The 15554-nt window shown below is 43.9% G+C and overlaps 1 protein-coding gene across 5 annotated transcripts in view; it reads right to left on the minus strand.

Moving 5' to 3' along the window:
- The window catches only part of GALNT13 (polypeptide N-acetylgalactosaminyltransferase 13), an 80681-nt gene that overhangs the window by 57176 nt on the left and 7951 nt on the right, over positions 1 to 15554 (minus strand). For all 5 annotated transcript variants that reach the window (XM_048953357.1, XM_048953355.1, XM_048953356.1 and 2 more), the window contains exon 3: positions 14449 to 14697. In XM_048953357.1, coding sequence (XP_048809314.1) covers positions 14449 to 14590 — 142 coding nt within the window. In that variant the 5' untranslated portion in view covers positions 14591 to 14697. The remainder of the gene's footprint in view (positions 1 to 14448; positions 14698 to 15554) is intronic.

Below are 15554 nucleotides of genomic sequence, written 5' to 3' on the forward strand. Positions count from 1 at the left end.
GCATTACCTTAGCTAATGTCTTCCAGACTGCTCCTTGTTTCAATGGAAAACCAGAACTGTAAAATGAAACAGGTTGCCCAAGGAGGCTGTGGATGCCCCATCCCTGCAGGCATTCAAGGCCAGGCTGGATGTGGCTCTGGGCAGCCTGGGCTGCTGGTTGGCGACCTGCACACAGCAGGGGGTTGGAACTGGATGAGCATTGTGCTGCTTTGCAACACAAGCCATTCTGTGATTCTATGATTCTGTGATATAATTAAATTATGCAGCTTTTCTTTTGTCAGTTTCCCAGCTGAACCACATGAATTTCTGAGAAAAATCTCTTATTTCCCTGACAAGATTCACTTCCTCACATATTATCCTGCCACATATTAATTGTTCTTATGTAACCTGCACTTAACTCGCACCACAGAACTGGGAAATTCATTACACTCAGCAAGGGTGAGGATGAATGCACTCACAGCAGGAACAAAGCATTTCTAATACTCACTTAAACTTTGCCCTCTCTTCCTCTGTAGGAAGAGCAAAACCAAGGCAGGAATTGCCTTATTTTGCATTTATAATAGTTTGAGAGCAGTTTACTGCTGAAAACTTCCAGCAAGGGTACAGGCTGATGTAATTGTGCCCTCCTTCATTAATTTTCCTTTCTATTGCAACATGCCAGCTGTCCCACTAATGTCATTAATTCCAATCAATGCAGCAATTAAGGAAGCTGAGGCAGGTGATGAGGCAGGTGATGCAGGAGGAGTGCACTGAGGCAGCTGGTGCAGGCAGGATGGTGAAAGAAACCATGGAGAGGTGGCACCGGATGGAGGGAACTGAGAACACCACTGCACAGAGCTCCACCTCCACAGCCATAATGCTCCTGGAGAGGAAAACCTTCATGTCTTAACCTTAATTCCTTTCAAGAAGAGCAAAGAGAAAAATGTGAAGATGATGTGAGCCACGAAACCTTTCTCACTTTGATACCAGATCAGCGTTCTTTTTTTTCAGTTTTTCTGCATTGATGATAAAACACCTTCTAATACTCTACTGAAACAAGCTAAGCTTGAAATTATGCCCTTTATTTGACCTGTTTTCTATGTTGAAATGCAATCAGGGTTACTATTTTGGAAGACAGTAATGTGGATCACCTGCTCCTGAGGCTAAAGGAAAGCACCCAGCTGCCTCCTACATCACGCATCTGGAGGTCTACTTTCTCTTCCTTGTTTTATATCCTAGTAGGGAAACAGCATCCATACACCACTCGGTGCCTGTGGTTTCGTTGAACAGCTCAATGCTCACAGACAGGTGTTTGTCTACACCTTGGGAAGAAAAAATCATTCACTAGGGGACTCAGCGGGAGGTTGGTGGCCCTGCCTGTGGCAGGGGGTTGGAGATTCATGATCCTTGAGGTCCCTCCCGACCTGGGCCATTCTCTGATTCTGAGGGGACCAGATGGTGCTACCTGGATCTCATTAACATTAGACAGGCAAACAATGTTGGATTAAGCTAATTTAAGTTTATCTATCAGTGGTTGATAAAGCCTTCCTCCAGCTGCCAGAGAGGAAAAGGCACTTCCAGAGGGCACCCAATTCTCTCCAGCTGCGACCAGCAGCTCTGCATTAGGCAGTAGATCCGTTCTGATTTATTACAGCCCTTACATGAGGCAGCGCTGAGCTGCAGGTTAGTTTGTGCCACCTTCCAAGGATGCTGCCCCTAGGAGCATCGCTGCCTGCTCCACAGCAAGGGCCCACACCCACGGCAGCAGTCTTCTGGGTGCGATCAGCTCAGCAACCCAGCAGTCTGCCAGCCAGGTACAAACTGAGAGCAATTCTTCATCCTGAACACGATCTCACTTAGCGAGAATGGAGCAGCTGCTGAGAAGTACCAAGAAGACACCCTCATCAATTTGTTCTGCTTCCAATAAACTTATCACAACGACAATTGGAGCAAGAGGGAAGAGTTGTCATGAGGGGTGGGGACCTCTGTGGGGTCAGGTAGTTGTGCCTCCTTCCTCAGCTGAGCAGTAACAGACACATTATCCCTCCTTATGTGCTTATCTCCCACTTAGAAGCTTTCTGCCCGTCAGGCTGCAATCCCAGGGATTAGCAGCAGGCACTTAGCTCCTGTCCTCACTGCTGCCCATGTCAGAAACAGAGAGCTGCTGGGGCTCGAGCTGCAAAAATAGCATTTTCTATTCCCTTATCACCAGTCGGGGTTGTAGAATGCAGAAAGAACCACAGCAGGGCTTCAGCCTTCAGTTGGTACAAGACTGCCAGCGCTACAGAACAGTCATTGATGTGTTGCTTATTTTGTCAGACTTTTCACTTGTTGGTTCATAGAATCATTCCGGTTGGAAAAGACCTCCAAGGCCACCAAGTCCAACCATGTGCTCAATGCACCGCTAAGAGCCACTGCCCACTGCACCAACATCTGCCATGGAACTGCATGAACATACATCAGATCACACAGATCAGATTTAAAAATAAAAATGAGCCTCTCATGAGAGGCAGTGAGATGACAAAGTTCAAACACTAACAATGTGACAGAGCACTAACCTAATTTAGGAAAAAAAAAAAAAGGAGACATACATAAAGAATAGGCTAAAAAGTCTGAAAATTGCAGTGACAAAAATTAATTTGGAAAGACAGCAAAAGGACAGGAAGTGTGCTGTCAACAAAATCTTGTAAAATGCAGAAATAGAAACCTAGCAGTCAAAGATGATCACATCTCAGACAAAATGAAGCCAAAAGCAAAAGCAGACTCACAGTCAAGCAAACAGCGTGTGTTTGAGCACATGTGGGGGTGAGCAGGAAAAAAAACAAGTAATTTCTATGCAAACTCTCTTTAATTATGTTTTAAACACGTACCTCTAAAACTGAGTGAAACCTATTTCCAGCACAGCACGAAGCCTGCAGGAAAACAGACAGCACGCATTTAGAGGGGACATAAATATGTTTGTTCTTCTGGAGAGGCTTTGTGGGGGTGTGACATCTTGTGCGTGTTTCAGCAGTTATGTGCGGCTGCAACAGATGAGACAACTGTAAATTTGGTGAAGCATTAGCTAAATTAATGGATGTGTTAGTATCATCATTATGGTAGCACGCAGTGTAGGGTCTAAAGATTAAAAGACTTCAAACAAATTCCAAAGCAACGGCTCCACAGACTGCAGTAACAGGTAGCAGACACAAAAGCAGGAGAGTAATTACTTGTGCTCCCTGAACGGAGCCCATTTAGGAACACATATTTTCAGCACAAGAAGCACTGACTGAAGCTGTGACATCCAGGGGAATTTCTCATACACAGAGACAGCAAAGTCAAGCACACAAAGCCTCGAGCTCTTCCTGCAGTGTGAAGGAGCTGTGCAGACTGACTGCAGAATATTTCAGCACAAGGAAGAGAATAACAGAAAGCTTTAAAAGGAAACTAAAATTAATCTTGATACCATTTAATAAATGGGTTAATATGTCTCACCTCTTAAGAGCCAGCAACATTTCCAAGCACTAATAAGGCTCACACCACCCCTTCATCCCAGTGACATCCCATCACTGCCATTCACCAGCTGGCACAGATGAGGCAGCCATAAATCCAGCCCTGTCTGCACCACAGGCAGCAGCCATGCTTGAGCAGGGCTAAAGCTATCCTGAATGTGATGCTTCCATGGCAGGAAACTGGAGAAAAAAATAGGAATAATCCTACTGAAACACACCCAATTGTCTCTCATGTTAGTTCATTATTCCCAAGCTGATGAGGCAGGTAAATCTTTACTTCTTTCCTTTTCTTTATTTCCCATTAGTTTCACAGCTCTCGAACTACTAAAACCAATACCGGCAAACATGCACAGCTGTTCTCATTGCTGTGAACAGCTCAATCCCAGAAGTTAACTCTGAAGATTATGTATGTGGAGAAGGACAGCACTGAGCCCAGAAAAATACACCTTCTTGAAATGATTTTGATGCCAATGTGGGAAGTAACTTCAGAATGTACACTTAGGGCAATGAGGGCTGCCCAGAGCTCTGGGCGCTCCATTCTAGAGGTGCCCAAGGCTGTGAGTGGATGCTGGGCAGCCTGAGCTGGGGGGCAGCCAGCCCACAGAAAGGCACTGGAACTCACTGATCCTGGAGGTCCCTTCCAACATAAGCTATTCTATGAAGAACTTGACCTAAGAAAGGAAGCATCTCCCAGAACAGATGCATGGCACCTATCTGTCCCCCTCCCTGCCACATCCAGCCACACTCCTGCTCTCCCCACCTGCTGTGAGCACAGATGGCCCAGCAGCGACCAGACACCATGAGTGGCCGACAGCAGTCTGCACTAATGTGGAATTAATTATGAGCTTACCAGTGGGCAATTCCCAGAGGTTCTTAGGTAAATCCCATTACCAGCCTCTCAGTCTGCTGGACAACACACAAGTTTTGTTTACAACACAGCGTTTTCAAGAAAGCAAACACTGTGTTCTCCACCGTACTTTAGACCACGGCTCCAACCCAGTAGTTTTGTGCATAACTTGATATATCCTCAGGTGACACTTGTAACCTGCTGATAAGCCACTTGAACAATCCACTGAGCAGGTTCTGCCATTGCTGGGGACTCTCATCCGCAAGTTCCCTACTTCCAAACGCTCGCTGCATGGAGGGCCTCCTCTGAGATTTTCTCCCCTTCTTAGCAGAGGGCTTTGGAGCATCATGCACCTGCATGAAGAATGACTTCTGATGCCTGAATCAATACCAGCCAACTGAATTACAGCCAAGCAAATCCCATGAACGTACCCTCAGAGGTAGATGTCAACGCAGGAGGCCTGAGAATAAAGTCAGAGTCATTATGTGGGTCAGCTTGCCTCATTTCCACACCAGCAGCCTCCCTAATCTGCTGCTAGCAGCTTTAGGCCATTTGGAATATTAACACTTCTTACCTCTACAAATGTTGACCATCATGCTGAACCACAGAACTATCACCTATTTAAGGATTTCCTTTTCATTTCCTCCCTTCACTCTACCTAAAAGTTCAGCTTTGGTTACAAGAGTTTCAACTCCTAGCAAGCAATCACAGGAAATGTTAAATGTCATCATCACAAGCATTCCAAAGCTTGGAGTGTGCCCACAGGAGACTGGACAGGGTAGAACAAAAAGCATGTATTTCTGGTACTAATAATTTCTGCTCTAACTGCAGGGATTTCACAGAATCCAGCCTGGATATCAATTCCACCCTAAATTACAGAAAGCTCAAAGCAAAAGGTGTTTTTAATTAAAAATGCCTGTACAGGCCTTTGCAAGCTAAAATTAAGGCTTACAATGGCACCATTATCTACAGACTGTTTCAAGAGGTTGCTTTAACTGTACCCACTGTGATAATTTAGGGAAGTTCTTGCCTTCTTTTTCCATGCTTACAGGATAACAATTCTGACCATAAAAGCAGCAGGAATCTGAAAATACAGAGATGGGAGCTCCAAACTGCCACTGAATGCCCAACGCTTTCCCTTGTCGCAGGTCTCCTCGGTACAGTAATCGACATTAGCAATTACACTTCCATTCTGGCAGCACGTTTTAATTATACTTTATCATATTGCAAGAGAAACAGACTATTAGCTGCTGTTTTGTTGGGGCTTTTTTTTTTTTTTTTTTAATATAAAGAGAACCAGCTATCTCTTAATTGTTTAATAACAACACCTGAAACAGAATCACAAAGTCCTGAATGCTTCATTATTTTCTCATCATCCTATTTTCATACACAGTTAACCTATAACCACTCCTCCCTCACCTGCAGCCCCAGAAGGGCTCACCCAGAGCAGATGAGAGCAGCAAAGCCAACTATTTAATTCCTCTGAGAACCCAAAGACCAAGCAGGTTACCTTCCCTCATGGTTCCAGATGTCTGCCCAGAAACACAGGAGGCACGTGGCCTCAGATAAATGAATGACAAAGTTATGCATCTACAGCCAAAGTTCATTCCATACTACTTACCTATGAGATTCATTTTCTACAGTACCAGAAAGGATAATGACTGAAAGAATACATATTCATCACACTGAGTAATTTTAATACATTTAAATGATTTATTTATTCACTCCTTGTACCTTGGGCCACTGATGGTCAATACACAAACCAAGGCTGGTTTAGTGGCTGAATTGGAGGTGCATGACCTGTCCACGGGGAAGCAGTTCTTTCCTCTCACTTTATTCTTCACACTGCCATAAAACACACGCCAGATGAACAGCATTTCTATGGAGCATCTGCCCCGTCTCATTTGTGACACATGGCTCTTTTTCAAAGTAATGTCAGAGCAACTTCTACACCTACAGAAAGTCACAGTCCCTTACGAAAATCACTTCAAGCACAGTAGCTTAATTAAAGCTGGTTTTAAAGCCAGCAGTAAGAAGACAGTGTAAGAAATCTGCACTATACAAACAGCAAAACACTTTTCTTGAATATCAGCACCTTTAGAACAAAGCAGCAAGGGATACACAACAACTTTGTGCACACTACTCTTTCCTATGAGAGTGGTGAGGTGCTGGAACAGCTGCCCAGAGAGGCTGTGATGCCCCGTCCATCCCTGGAGGTGTTCAAGGCCAGGTTGGATGTGGCCCTGGGCAGCCTGGGCTGCTATGAAATGTGGAGGTTGGTGGCCCTGCCTACAGCAAGGAGGGCTGGAGCTTCATGTTCTCGAGGTCCCTTCCAACCCAACCATTCTGTGATCCTCCCGTACCCATCAGTAGATGCTGGCCTCCACTGCTCTTTTTCTCTGTTCAGCAGTAGGTATGAAGGAACTGAGCTCTCTGCTCAGCACCCACACCAGAACCATCTAACAACTCATTCTAAAAGCAAAATGAATGAAGTATTCATTGTATTTAAATATAAATGCTCTTTCACACAGCGTATGTTCCCATTTTCCTTGTCTTGTCGTGTCACATAAGGATTAAAGTACCTAGCACAGAGGGCTAAGCAGAGGCATAAATAATTATGACAGTAAATAGAGAATCCTTGAGGAAATCAAATGAAATGCTTAAAGGAAATATTTATCAGCGATACAAACCTTTAATCTTCAAAACAACAACAGACCTTAGAGGAGACAAACCAAAAAGAAAACAAACGGGGCCCAACCAACACCTCTTCCTACCCACCTGGGCTCACTTCTGCACTTCTCCTCTAAGGAAGCAACACCCGTATCTTATTCTGGGGCACCCAAAGGCCTCAAACACAGCCCAGCATCAGTGACGTGTCACCCCACTGCAATGGGTCGGTCCTGGTGACAGACGAGCTCACAATCCCAGGGCCAGCTCCACAAACACAGCCACACACGCTGTCAAGCAGACAGCACCGAGCCATCCCACACACCAGCACGCTGCCTGCGTTAATGCTACGGTACATTCAATCCAAAAATCATCATTTCCACCCAGTAGAAGAATGAGGCAAATTGACGTTTTATGAAGTTTAAAACAGGATAATTTCACGCAGTTAAGTTTTAAGACTATCAAAAGTGGAACCAACTGCTGAACACATCAGCAGTAAGGTCCCTATATGCTGTATTTAAACTTCCGAGCAGCAAGTAGGAGAAATTGCCATTATATAAAGACTAAATCGAGGGAGTTTAACGTGGTTAAATTATTCCTAAACCATGGAAGACTGACAAGTTCTTTTATTACAAAGCGCTCTTATCGCTTAATGGAGAAAGTCTTTTATGATTAAAGTTTTATTTGGTTTTCAGATACCAACATCACTCAAGCAATATTGCTCCTGCAATTCAAGGCACTCCGGAGTGCAGAATTATCTCCATGCAGCAGCAAGGAACACACAGCTGAACTCACTGCAGTAATGACACAGTATGCCATACTGTGGAGGTTGATACCATTGTGAGGATCATTTTGGTTTGGTTTTAGATGCTTTTGTCACAGTCCCTCTGCACTTACAGAGTCCAGCGATGCCAAGGTCCCAAGGCAGGAGCTTGGCATTCCATCTGCCTCTGCAACAAAACCTGGACAAATACAGCTTTATCATGCTTGCCTTGGGAATGTGAAGTTACCAAGAACACGGCAGCTCTGGGTTCAAGGCTTTGTGACTGGAGAATGTCCTCCAAAAACCCTCTATTAAACAAAGCCAAGACTGGCCAAGGCACTGGGCACAGGACACAGTGCTTAGCATACATTTACATACAACCACCTTTAAGAGCTAAAGAGAAATGGGAACTTAAGATAGGTTTTCAACACTTTGATAACAGCAGGACAAGAAGAAATGGTTTTAAGTTGAGGGATGGAAGATTTGGGTTGAGTATCAGGGGGAAGTTCTTTGCTATGAGAGTGGTGAGGTGCTGGAACAGCTGCCCAGAGAGGCTGTGATGCCCCGTCCATCTCTGGAGGTGTTCAAGGCCACGTTGGATGGGGCCCTGGGCAGCCTGGGCTGCTGTGAAATGTGGAGGTTGGTGGCCCTGCCTGTGGCAGGGGGTTGGAGCTTCATGATCCTTGAGGTCTCTTCCAACCCAACCATTCTGTGATTCTGTTTTTAACCGTATCATCACTGAGCAATGCCAAAGTGTTAGAAATTGCTCTTAATAGAACCTATAGCAAGCATTAGTGTATCCGTGCACTTTTACAGACAGCTTCTTTACAAACTAAAATAAACACTCTTTAGTTAAAAAAATAGCTTATTTGTACTTGAAAACATTCCATAGCATAACACAGCAAACACAGCCCTTCAGCACAGTGTCGGTGTGCTGCTGACCGCTGTACTTTCAGAACATAATCTGACAAAGCACTGCTTAAATTTTACCACAAAATACTATTTTCCACATATTTTTTTCTTGAACTGCAGCACTGTAAGACACAAAGCATACAAACAGGCGTTCTGCATATAAAAACAATTTCAAGTCTAATCAGCTGGAAAGCATCTTAACATTTAAGAGCAAGCTGTGCAAAGCACAATAATGGCTATGACAATAAACCACACCAGATTGTCCAAGAGTGTGTGAACCCAGGAATCAGGCAGCACAGGGACAGCATCATACCCATCCCTGCTCCCACGGAGGAGAGGAGCAAAGCACCGCAGTGTACACCTTCCTTGGCACAGAAATGGATGCAACACTCTAGTTTAAGAAGGGCCAAAAGCCAATTAAGTGATCAGTGCTATACTTATTCCTGCAAGCCTAGAAATAAGGCCTTACTGACCAAGTGATAATTGAATTCCAGTGCTTAATTCGTACATTTAAGCAGCCCTCTCCTCGATAAACACCAAATGTTTATCGGAATTCCTCTTAAAAGGCCTCTTTGCCAGCCAAGTTTTTGTAATCTCAATAGCAACTGCTGTTTTCTCTCAATGAAAGGAAAGCAAAATTACATCTTGTGTGGTGATAATCAGTGAAAGAGCAATGGGGAATGGAGGGAGGAGAAGGCATTGAGGTGTACATTCACACTCCACCTACATGGCTTTGCAGAACGGCTCAGGAGGCACACAGCACACATGCAGCTTTCCTCTCTCCCTCATCCCACCCCAAAGCTCCAATTTTTAAAGGCCTGCTACAGGTTTTCTGCACACAGAACAGCCACGGAGTATGTAATTAATGATGACCCTCGGGAGGAAAGGGCTATTTCTGCCACAGCTAAGCCCAGGCATGGTGACAAACTATTAAGAGATTTAGGGGCTAAATGTTTCCAGGCTGCTTCCAACCTTAACAGACAGGAAAGGAATCACACAGAATCACAGAATCGTAGGGCTTGGAACAGACCTCCAGAAATCATCGAGTCCAACCCCCAAAAGGAAGAAACTCCACATAGTGCACACACAAGCATTAGTTATACGACCCAATGGACCATTTGAACAAAAATAGTTTGTATTTGTTTTCTTTTGCTGCTCAGCCTCAGAAAAGCTTGTAACTATTCAGGATGAAACTCAAGACAAAAGTGTCAGAAGTTACACTGGTTTGATGCAGAAATTCGTATTGTAGAATCATAGAGTGGCTTGGGTTGGAAAGGACCTCAAAGATCATCAAGCTTCAACCTCCCCTATTAACACCAGCCCAGGCTGCCCAGCCCAGCGCCCCATCCAACCTGGCCTTGAACGCTTCCAGGAATGGGGCATCCACAGCCTCTCCACTGCACTGTTATAACACTGCCATGTAACATGGGAACTGGGAGGCACCCAGAGCTCTCATTAACCACAGGCCTTCCTACCCCAACAAGAAGGTGAACAACACCTCTCTATAGTTGGGATATCACAGGGGGCACAAAGTACCCAATGGTATTTACTCATCTCGCTCATTTTTCTGCACGGTAAGAGCCTGGGGTTCTTGTTTTGGCTTCGTTTTCTTATTAATTGGTTGTTAATACAGACTAGGCTCCCAAGGACAAGAAGGACGACACTGGAATAAATTCCACTCTGATTCTTCACTCTTTATTATGCAGATGAATGCACACTTCAGCTTGTCAGGTTTGGCAATCAGGGCTCCTGAGAACGTCTGCAGCTGAAAACTTTCATTCCAGATAGAGAAGTACTCTGCACGACAGCTACAGAAAACAGTCACCAGGAGCAGCACTCAGATACACAAACAACCAGGGCTTCACACAGATATCATGATCTGTAATTGTTATTCAAGTCTCATACTGCACTACTACAGAGAAACATAATCGAGAAGTGTTTCTCAGTGATAACACCAATTAGTATTTCTTGCAAAAGTTGCCCCCCAATTCCATATCACTGATACTTCACAAGGGGAAAAACAACCACAACAGTAATCACAAGAACCATAGCTTAAAGCCAGTATTATAAAAACCTCTCTCTCCCTTTGCAAAACAGATGAATTGCAGCACAGAGCCACCCAACGTGCTGTGCCCCCTTCCAATGCTCTATGACTTCTCTGCAGTTCTCATTGCTCCAATGTCTTCTTGTACTTCTTAACACCTACACAGAACTCACAAAGGATGGAAACCTACTCTGCCGTGCTCAGCTACACTGTTATTTTCAGAACAAGCTAAGGACTGTTTAACAGCGGATTAAAAGAGGCTGATGGCAGATCAAGCTTCATTTTTAAGCCTCAGCTCTTGCAACCGGGCTTGAGCACGTAGACAGTGTTTGCAGAGCTTTCCTGAAATCAATGAAGCTTCATTCAAGGCCTAAAGTATGGCATCAGTAACAAAAAGGAGCCATAATTCATCGACAGTATCCATTATTAAAACAGATGCTGGAAGCACACAGCTTCCAAGAATCACTTATTAGTTCCCACAAAACGAAAGGATGTGCAAGCAAGCGGGTCTAAAAGGTGATAGGTACTCCACAAAAAGGAGAGCTGCTGGCTGGAAAGAATTTCCAGTAATTTTATGAATCATCTGCTGAACATAAAAAGGAAATCTAAAAACCTACCCATCAGCTGGAAATCACATCCTGCCATCACCAAAGCAAAGGTGACCTACAACACCTGTTCATCCTCCATCGCTGCAGTGAGAAGCATCCTGCCACTGGTCCTCCACAGCCTGCTGGAAAATGTGGCTCCTCTGCAGCCTGCTTGCTCCGATCAGGGGGCACCAGATCTCTGAGGAAAGCTTTCTTCTCTTTTTAGATGTTTGCAAGCAGATAAAGGCATCTACTATGCTCTAGCTTTCCCCTCGATCTCTAGAAACTGAACTGATCTAGAAATTAGCCCACTGTCCCGTCACAATACCCAAATCAGCACTTCAAGTTTTATTTGTCAACAAATTTGTGGCAAGACTTGAGCGCAATGTACACATTCATCCCTCCATCCATTAAATCTTTATGGCATGCTATTAAAAAATATCTGCTCCCATTGTGAATGCAGACAGCCCAGTGCATACAGTAATTTGACAGATAAACACGTTACTATGGAAACCACCAAAATGAATGCCTTCTTTTCTAAACTTGGCCATAACCCCAAACTTTTCATACCGCAGCCCAATGTTTCATTCACTTGCTTTACATGATCACAACAGACCTTTTCTCTCTCAAAACAGAAATACATTACAGGGTTTGAATAAATGAACCTTTCCCTTACACCGAGTTGTCCTCAAAATAGCAATTTAATAACTTGTACCGATTTTATGAAAGCCCTTTTGTACTACTTCAGAATACAGTTCATAATACAGGAACAGAAATCTGCATTAAAACATTAGACAAAAACATTACGGATTTGACACTACTTTATGAAAGTCTAAAGCATACAGCAGGCTACAAAAACATGAGTCACGCTGCAAAGACAAGCAGTCAAAAATACAATTCCATCTCATCACCCTTGCTCATTTTAATTAAAATAATCACACTCCCTAACAATTACTATTTCAGTCAATGCACGCGATCCCTGCTTTATTGCTTGGAGAGCTTTGACTTCCCCAGGTTCAACAGGTGTTTTCCAAAAGCTTCTAAACAAGTAATCTCCAAAGACAGCTTTTGTAACAGAAAATGTTGTGTTTAATTAACAATTTTGATTTTGAAATTAAAAGATCCAAGTATTTTTCTGCAGGAAAGTATTTTTCCATTCCAAATCCACAGCACCTTTCTCTGTCCTCCAGACGCATCCTAAGCTTTCAGCCCCCTGCAGCACACAACCCAAAGGGATGCTGGCCTTCACTTGATCTCCCAGACATTGCTGTGGGAAGGATGGGGCTGCAGGAGCCAAAGCATGAGCCTCTCGAGTCCCTCAGAACTCCTCCAATTCATGGAAAACAAAATTAAAGCTGAACTGATAAAGCTCCAGGCCATTGGACTACCATGAGTTAAACAGCACTTCCTTTGTTAGAAGCTCAGCGTGCTGAGCAAACTGACCTCCAGCCCATGCATAAGCATTCCTGCTTTAAATACAAGAAGGATTATTTCTTCAGCCAGACCTGAAGGCACCCTGCCTTGCCTTTTGCAAGCCTTGCATGTTTCAGAAGAACCATCTGCTAGAAATATTAGATCAAATGCAATTAGTTCACAACATCAGATTTCATTTCCAATCTCTTCCCTTGGGCCAGCAACTGCTGCATTCATCTCTGTCATTTCACCATTTAAAAACAAATTACCAAAAAAATCCCACAAAAGTTCAGAACCGAGCTGTCCTCGTATCTTTTAAAAAGCATTTGAAACAGAACTGCTATCAATACTAACAATGTATTTTACAGGCTTTTTTGCAAACTTGCCAACTTTTCCCTGTCCCTCAGAGCCTTGGCTCAAGCAGCACACCTTGGCTCTGGATGTTCCCACATCACACAGCTGTGGCCCCCTCTCCTGCAGGAAAGAGTAGAGGGGAGCAGCCCTGCATGCAAGCCAAGAGATGCCCTCTGAGACCCCTCTCCCTGGCTGCCTCAGTGTGCTTCAGCCCAGAGAGAGGCCAGACCCAGCTTCCACTTCATGCGATGCTCTCCATAAAACTTACCTCTCTTACAGTTTTCTGAAGTGCTCTAAATCTGCTGAAATTCCAGACAAAACTTGAGCTTCCAGAGAAATCTCTGCTTTTATGCAGTTTGCTACAAGACACGAGGTGCCTCTGAGGAAAGGAAGGACTACAAACCTTTTCTGACTCTACTGACTGCTTTTGGAAGAGCATCCCACACCCTGTCTGGTCCATGCCCTGGGAAGTTACTCCTCTGCCACCTTGAGATTTGTCAGGCATCAGCCACCTGCGGTGTCGGTATGGGGAAAGCAGCAAGAGGAGAACACAAGCCTACAGATGCAGAGCCCACACTAAAAGGATGCAGAATGCTGACATTTTCACAAAATTTCTGCATATGCCATTGATAAGCAGGGACTGCTAAATACTGACCAGTATTAATTTTCTTCTAGGGCAGGAAGGAGGTATAAGAAATAAGCATATTTTCCTTCAATCGTGGTACAAAAATAGATAAAAGTAAAGACAGCTTGACTGGAAGCCAGCTCTGTGTTAATTGGGATAACACTTGCAAGTTGTTAAGCAATGTCACTAACCAGCACAGCACAGTTCACTGTTACAGCACCCAGCTTTTGTACTTGTCACTTGTATGCTTCAAGATGCAAAACACATCAGAGGGAGACTTCTGACAGCTGTGTTCAGTCTGTGAACTGTCACCACTTACACTGTGCACCTACTGCAAAGTTGTCTTCATGAATCATTTACAGAGCAATAATTACGACGAAAAAGGCAGGGGAAGCTTACCTCTTACTTCTATGTACATTCTACACAAGCAGAATCTTTCCTCTCTAATAATAAGAATGATTTCAAATACTAGATTACCAAATAATAATTATTTTTTTCACTTCTATGTACCAGACATTTAATATTGCTTTCACTGAAAAAAAAAAATAATGTACAAGGCTCAGGCTTCAATATGGTAAAAGGTCAGAACTAAGATATCTGCAATTGCGAAACCAGCGAAATAAAACAGAGTACTTCGGATCTTGATATTCTGTCTGTTTGAATTGGAAAAATAATTTAGGAAGCACAGAGAAAGATATGAGAAAGATAATTAACAAAATAATACTAAATCTGCAGCCACGAGAGATGGCTCAGACTTGGCACTCACCCCTCAGAGCAGGCAGCAGGGACCTCTCCTTCTTGTCATCGCATTTATTACATTCACTGAAGTACAGAAGTAAGAAGACGTCCACAAGCACCCACATGAGAGAAGTGGCCAGCACCACCTTGCAGTAAACAAATCTCCTCATCGCTTTGCTTCCTTTCCAGCTAAAGCGCTAAAGAAAGAACGCCGCTGCTGAGATGCACCAAACTCCCAGAGCTAAAATCCAACATGGAAGCAAAGGCATGCATCCCACTGTGATTAAAAGAAGAAAAGGGCTCAATTAGCTAACAAATACAGTCTGAACTGAAAAAAGTAAACACCTCAACACTGTATTTCCACATGAAGTACGCAGGCACTTTTCATTTTTCAGCCCAAGCCCTTTCCACCCTCGTCCATGAATACCAGCTATTTAAATTTACAGATTTCATAGGTAGTCTCCATAGTGCTTTTATATAGAAGCACACCATGTATACCTCAATCATCTTAATGATATCCTAATACAATGTAATATATTTTAATAAAGAGCATGCAAAAGGTCGAAGTAGTGCTAACAGACAGTTCTAACCCATACTGCAACCAGTTCTTGCTGGAGTACTGAAGAAAAAACATATGGGCACTTCTCTGAACATTAGACATTAACACAAAGAAGTTTTCTTTCACCCCAAATACTGTGTTTATAGTGCTGCCTTAAATGTGTCCTGCAAGGACTAGAAGCAATTTGCTTTTTGTTTTTGTTTTTTTTTAATTAATCCTGAAGGAAAAAAATTGAGTACTGCCATGGCAGCACCAAAAACACCTGCAAAAGACACTGCAGTTACCCACACACCTCTTTAGGCTCTTCCCTGCAACACTACGTTTGAATCATAGAATCACCAAGATTGGAAAAGACCCACAGGATCACCCAGCCCAACGATCCACTGATCATCAATAGTTCTCACTAACACTTATTTAAGTTCTTTGCTATGAGAGTGGTGAGGTGCTGGAACAGCTGCCCAGAGAGGCTGTGATGCCCCGTCCATCCCTGGAGGTGTTCAAGGCCAGGTTGGATGGGGCCCTGGGCAGCCTGGGCTGCTATGAAATGGGGAGGTTGGTGGCCCTGCTGTGGTGGG

The sequence above is a fragment of the Lagopus muta genome, chromosome 8 (genome assembly GCF_023343835.1).
Source record: "Lagopus muta isolate bLagMut1 chromosome 8, bLagMut1 primary, whole genome shotgun sequence".
Lineage (NCBI taxonomy): Eukaryota > Metazoa > Chordata > Aves > Galliformes > Phasianidae > Lagopus > Lagopus muta.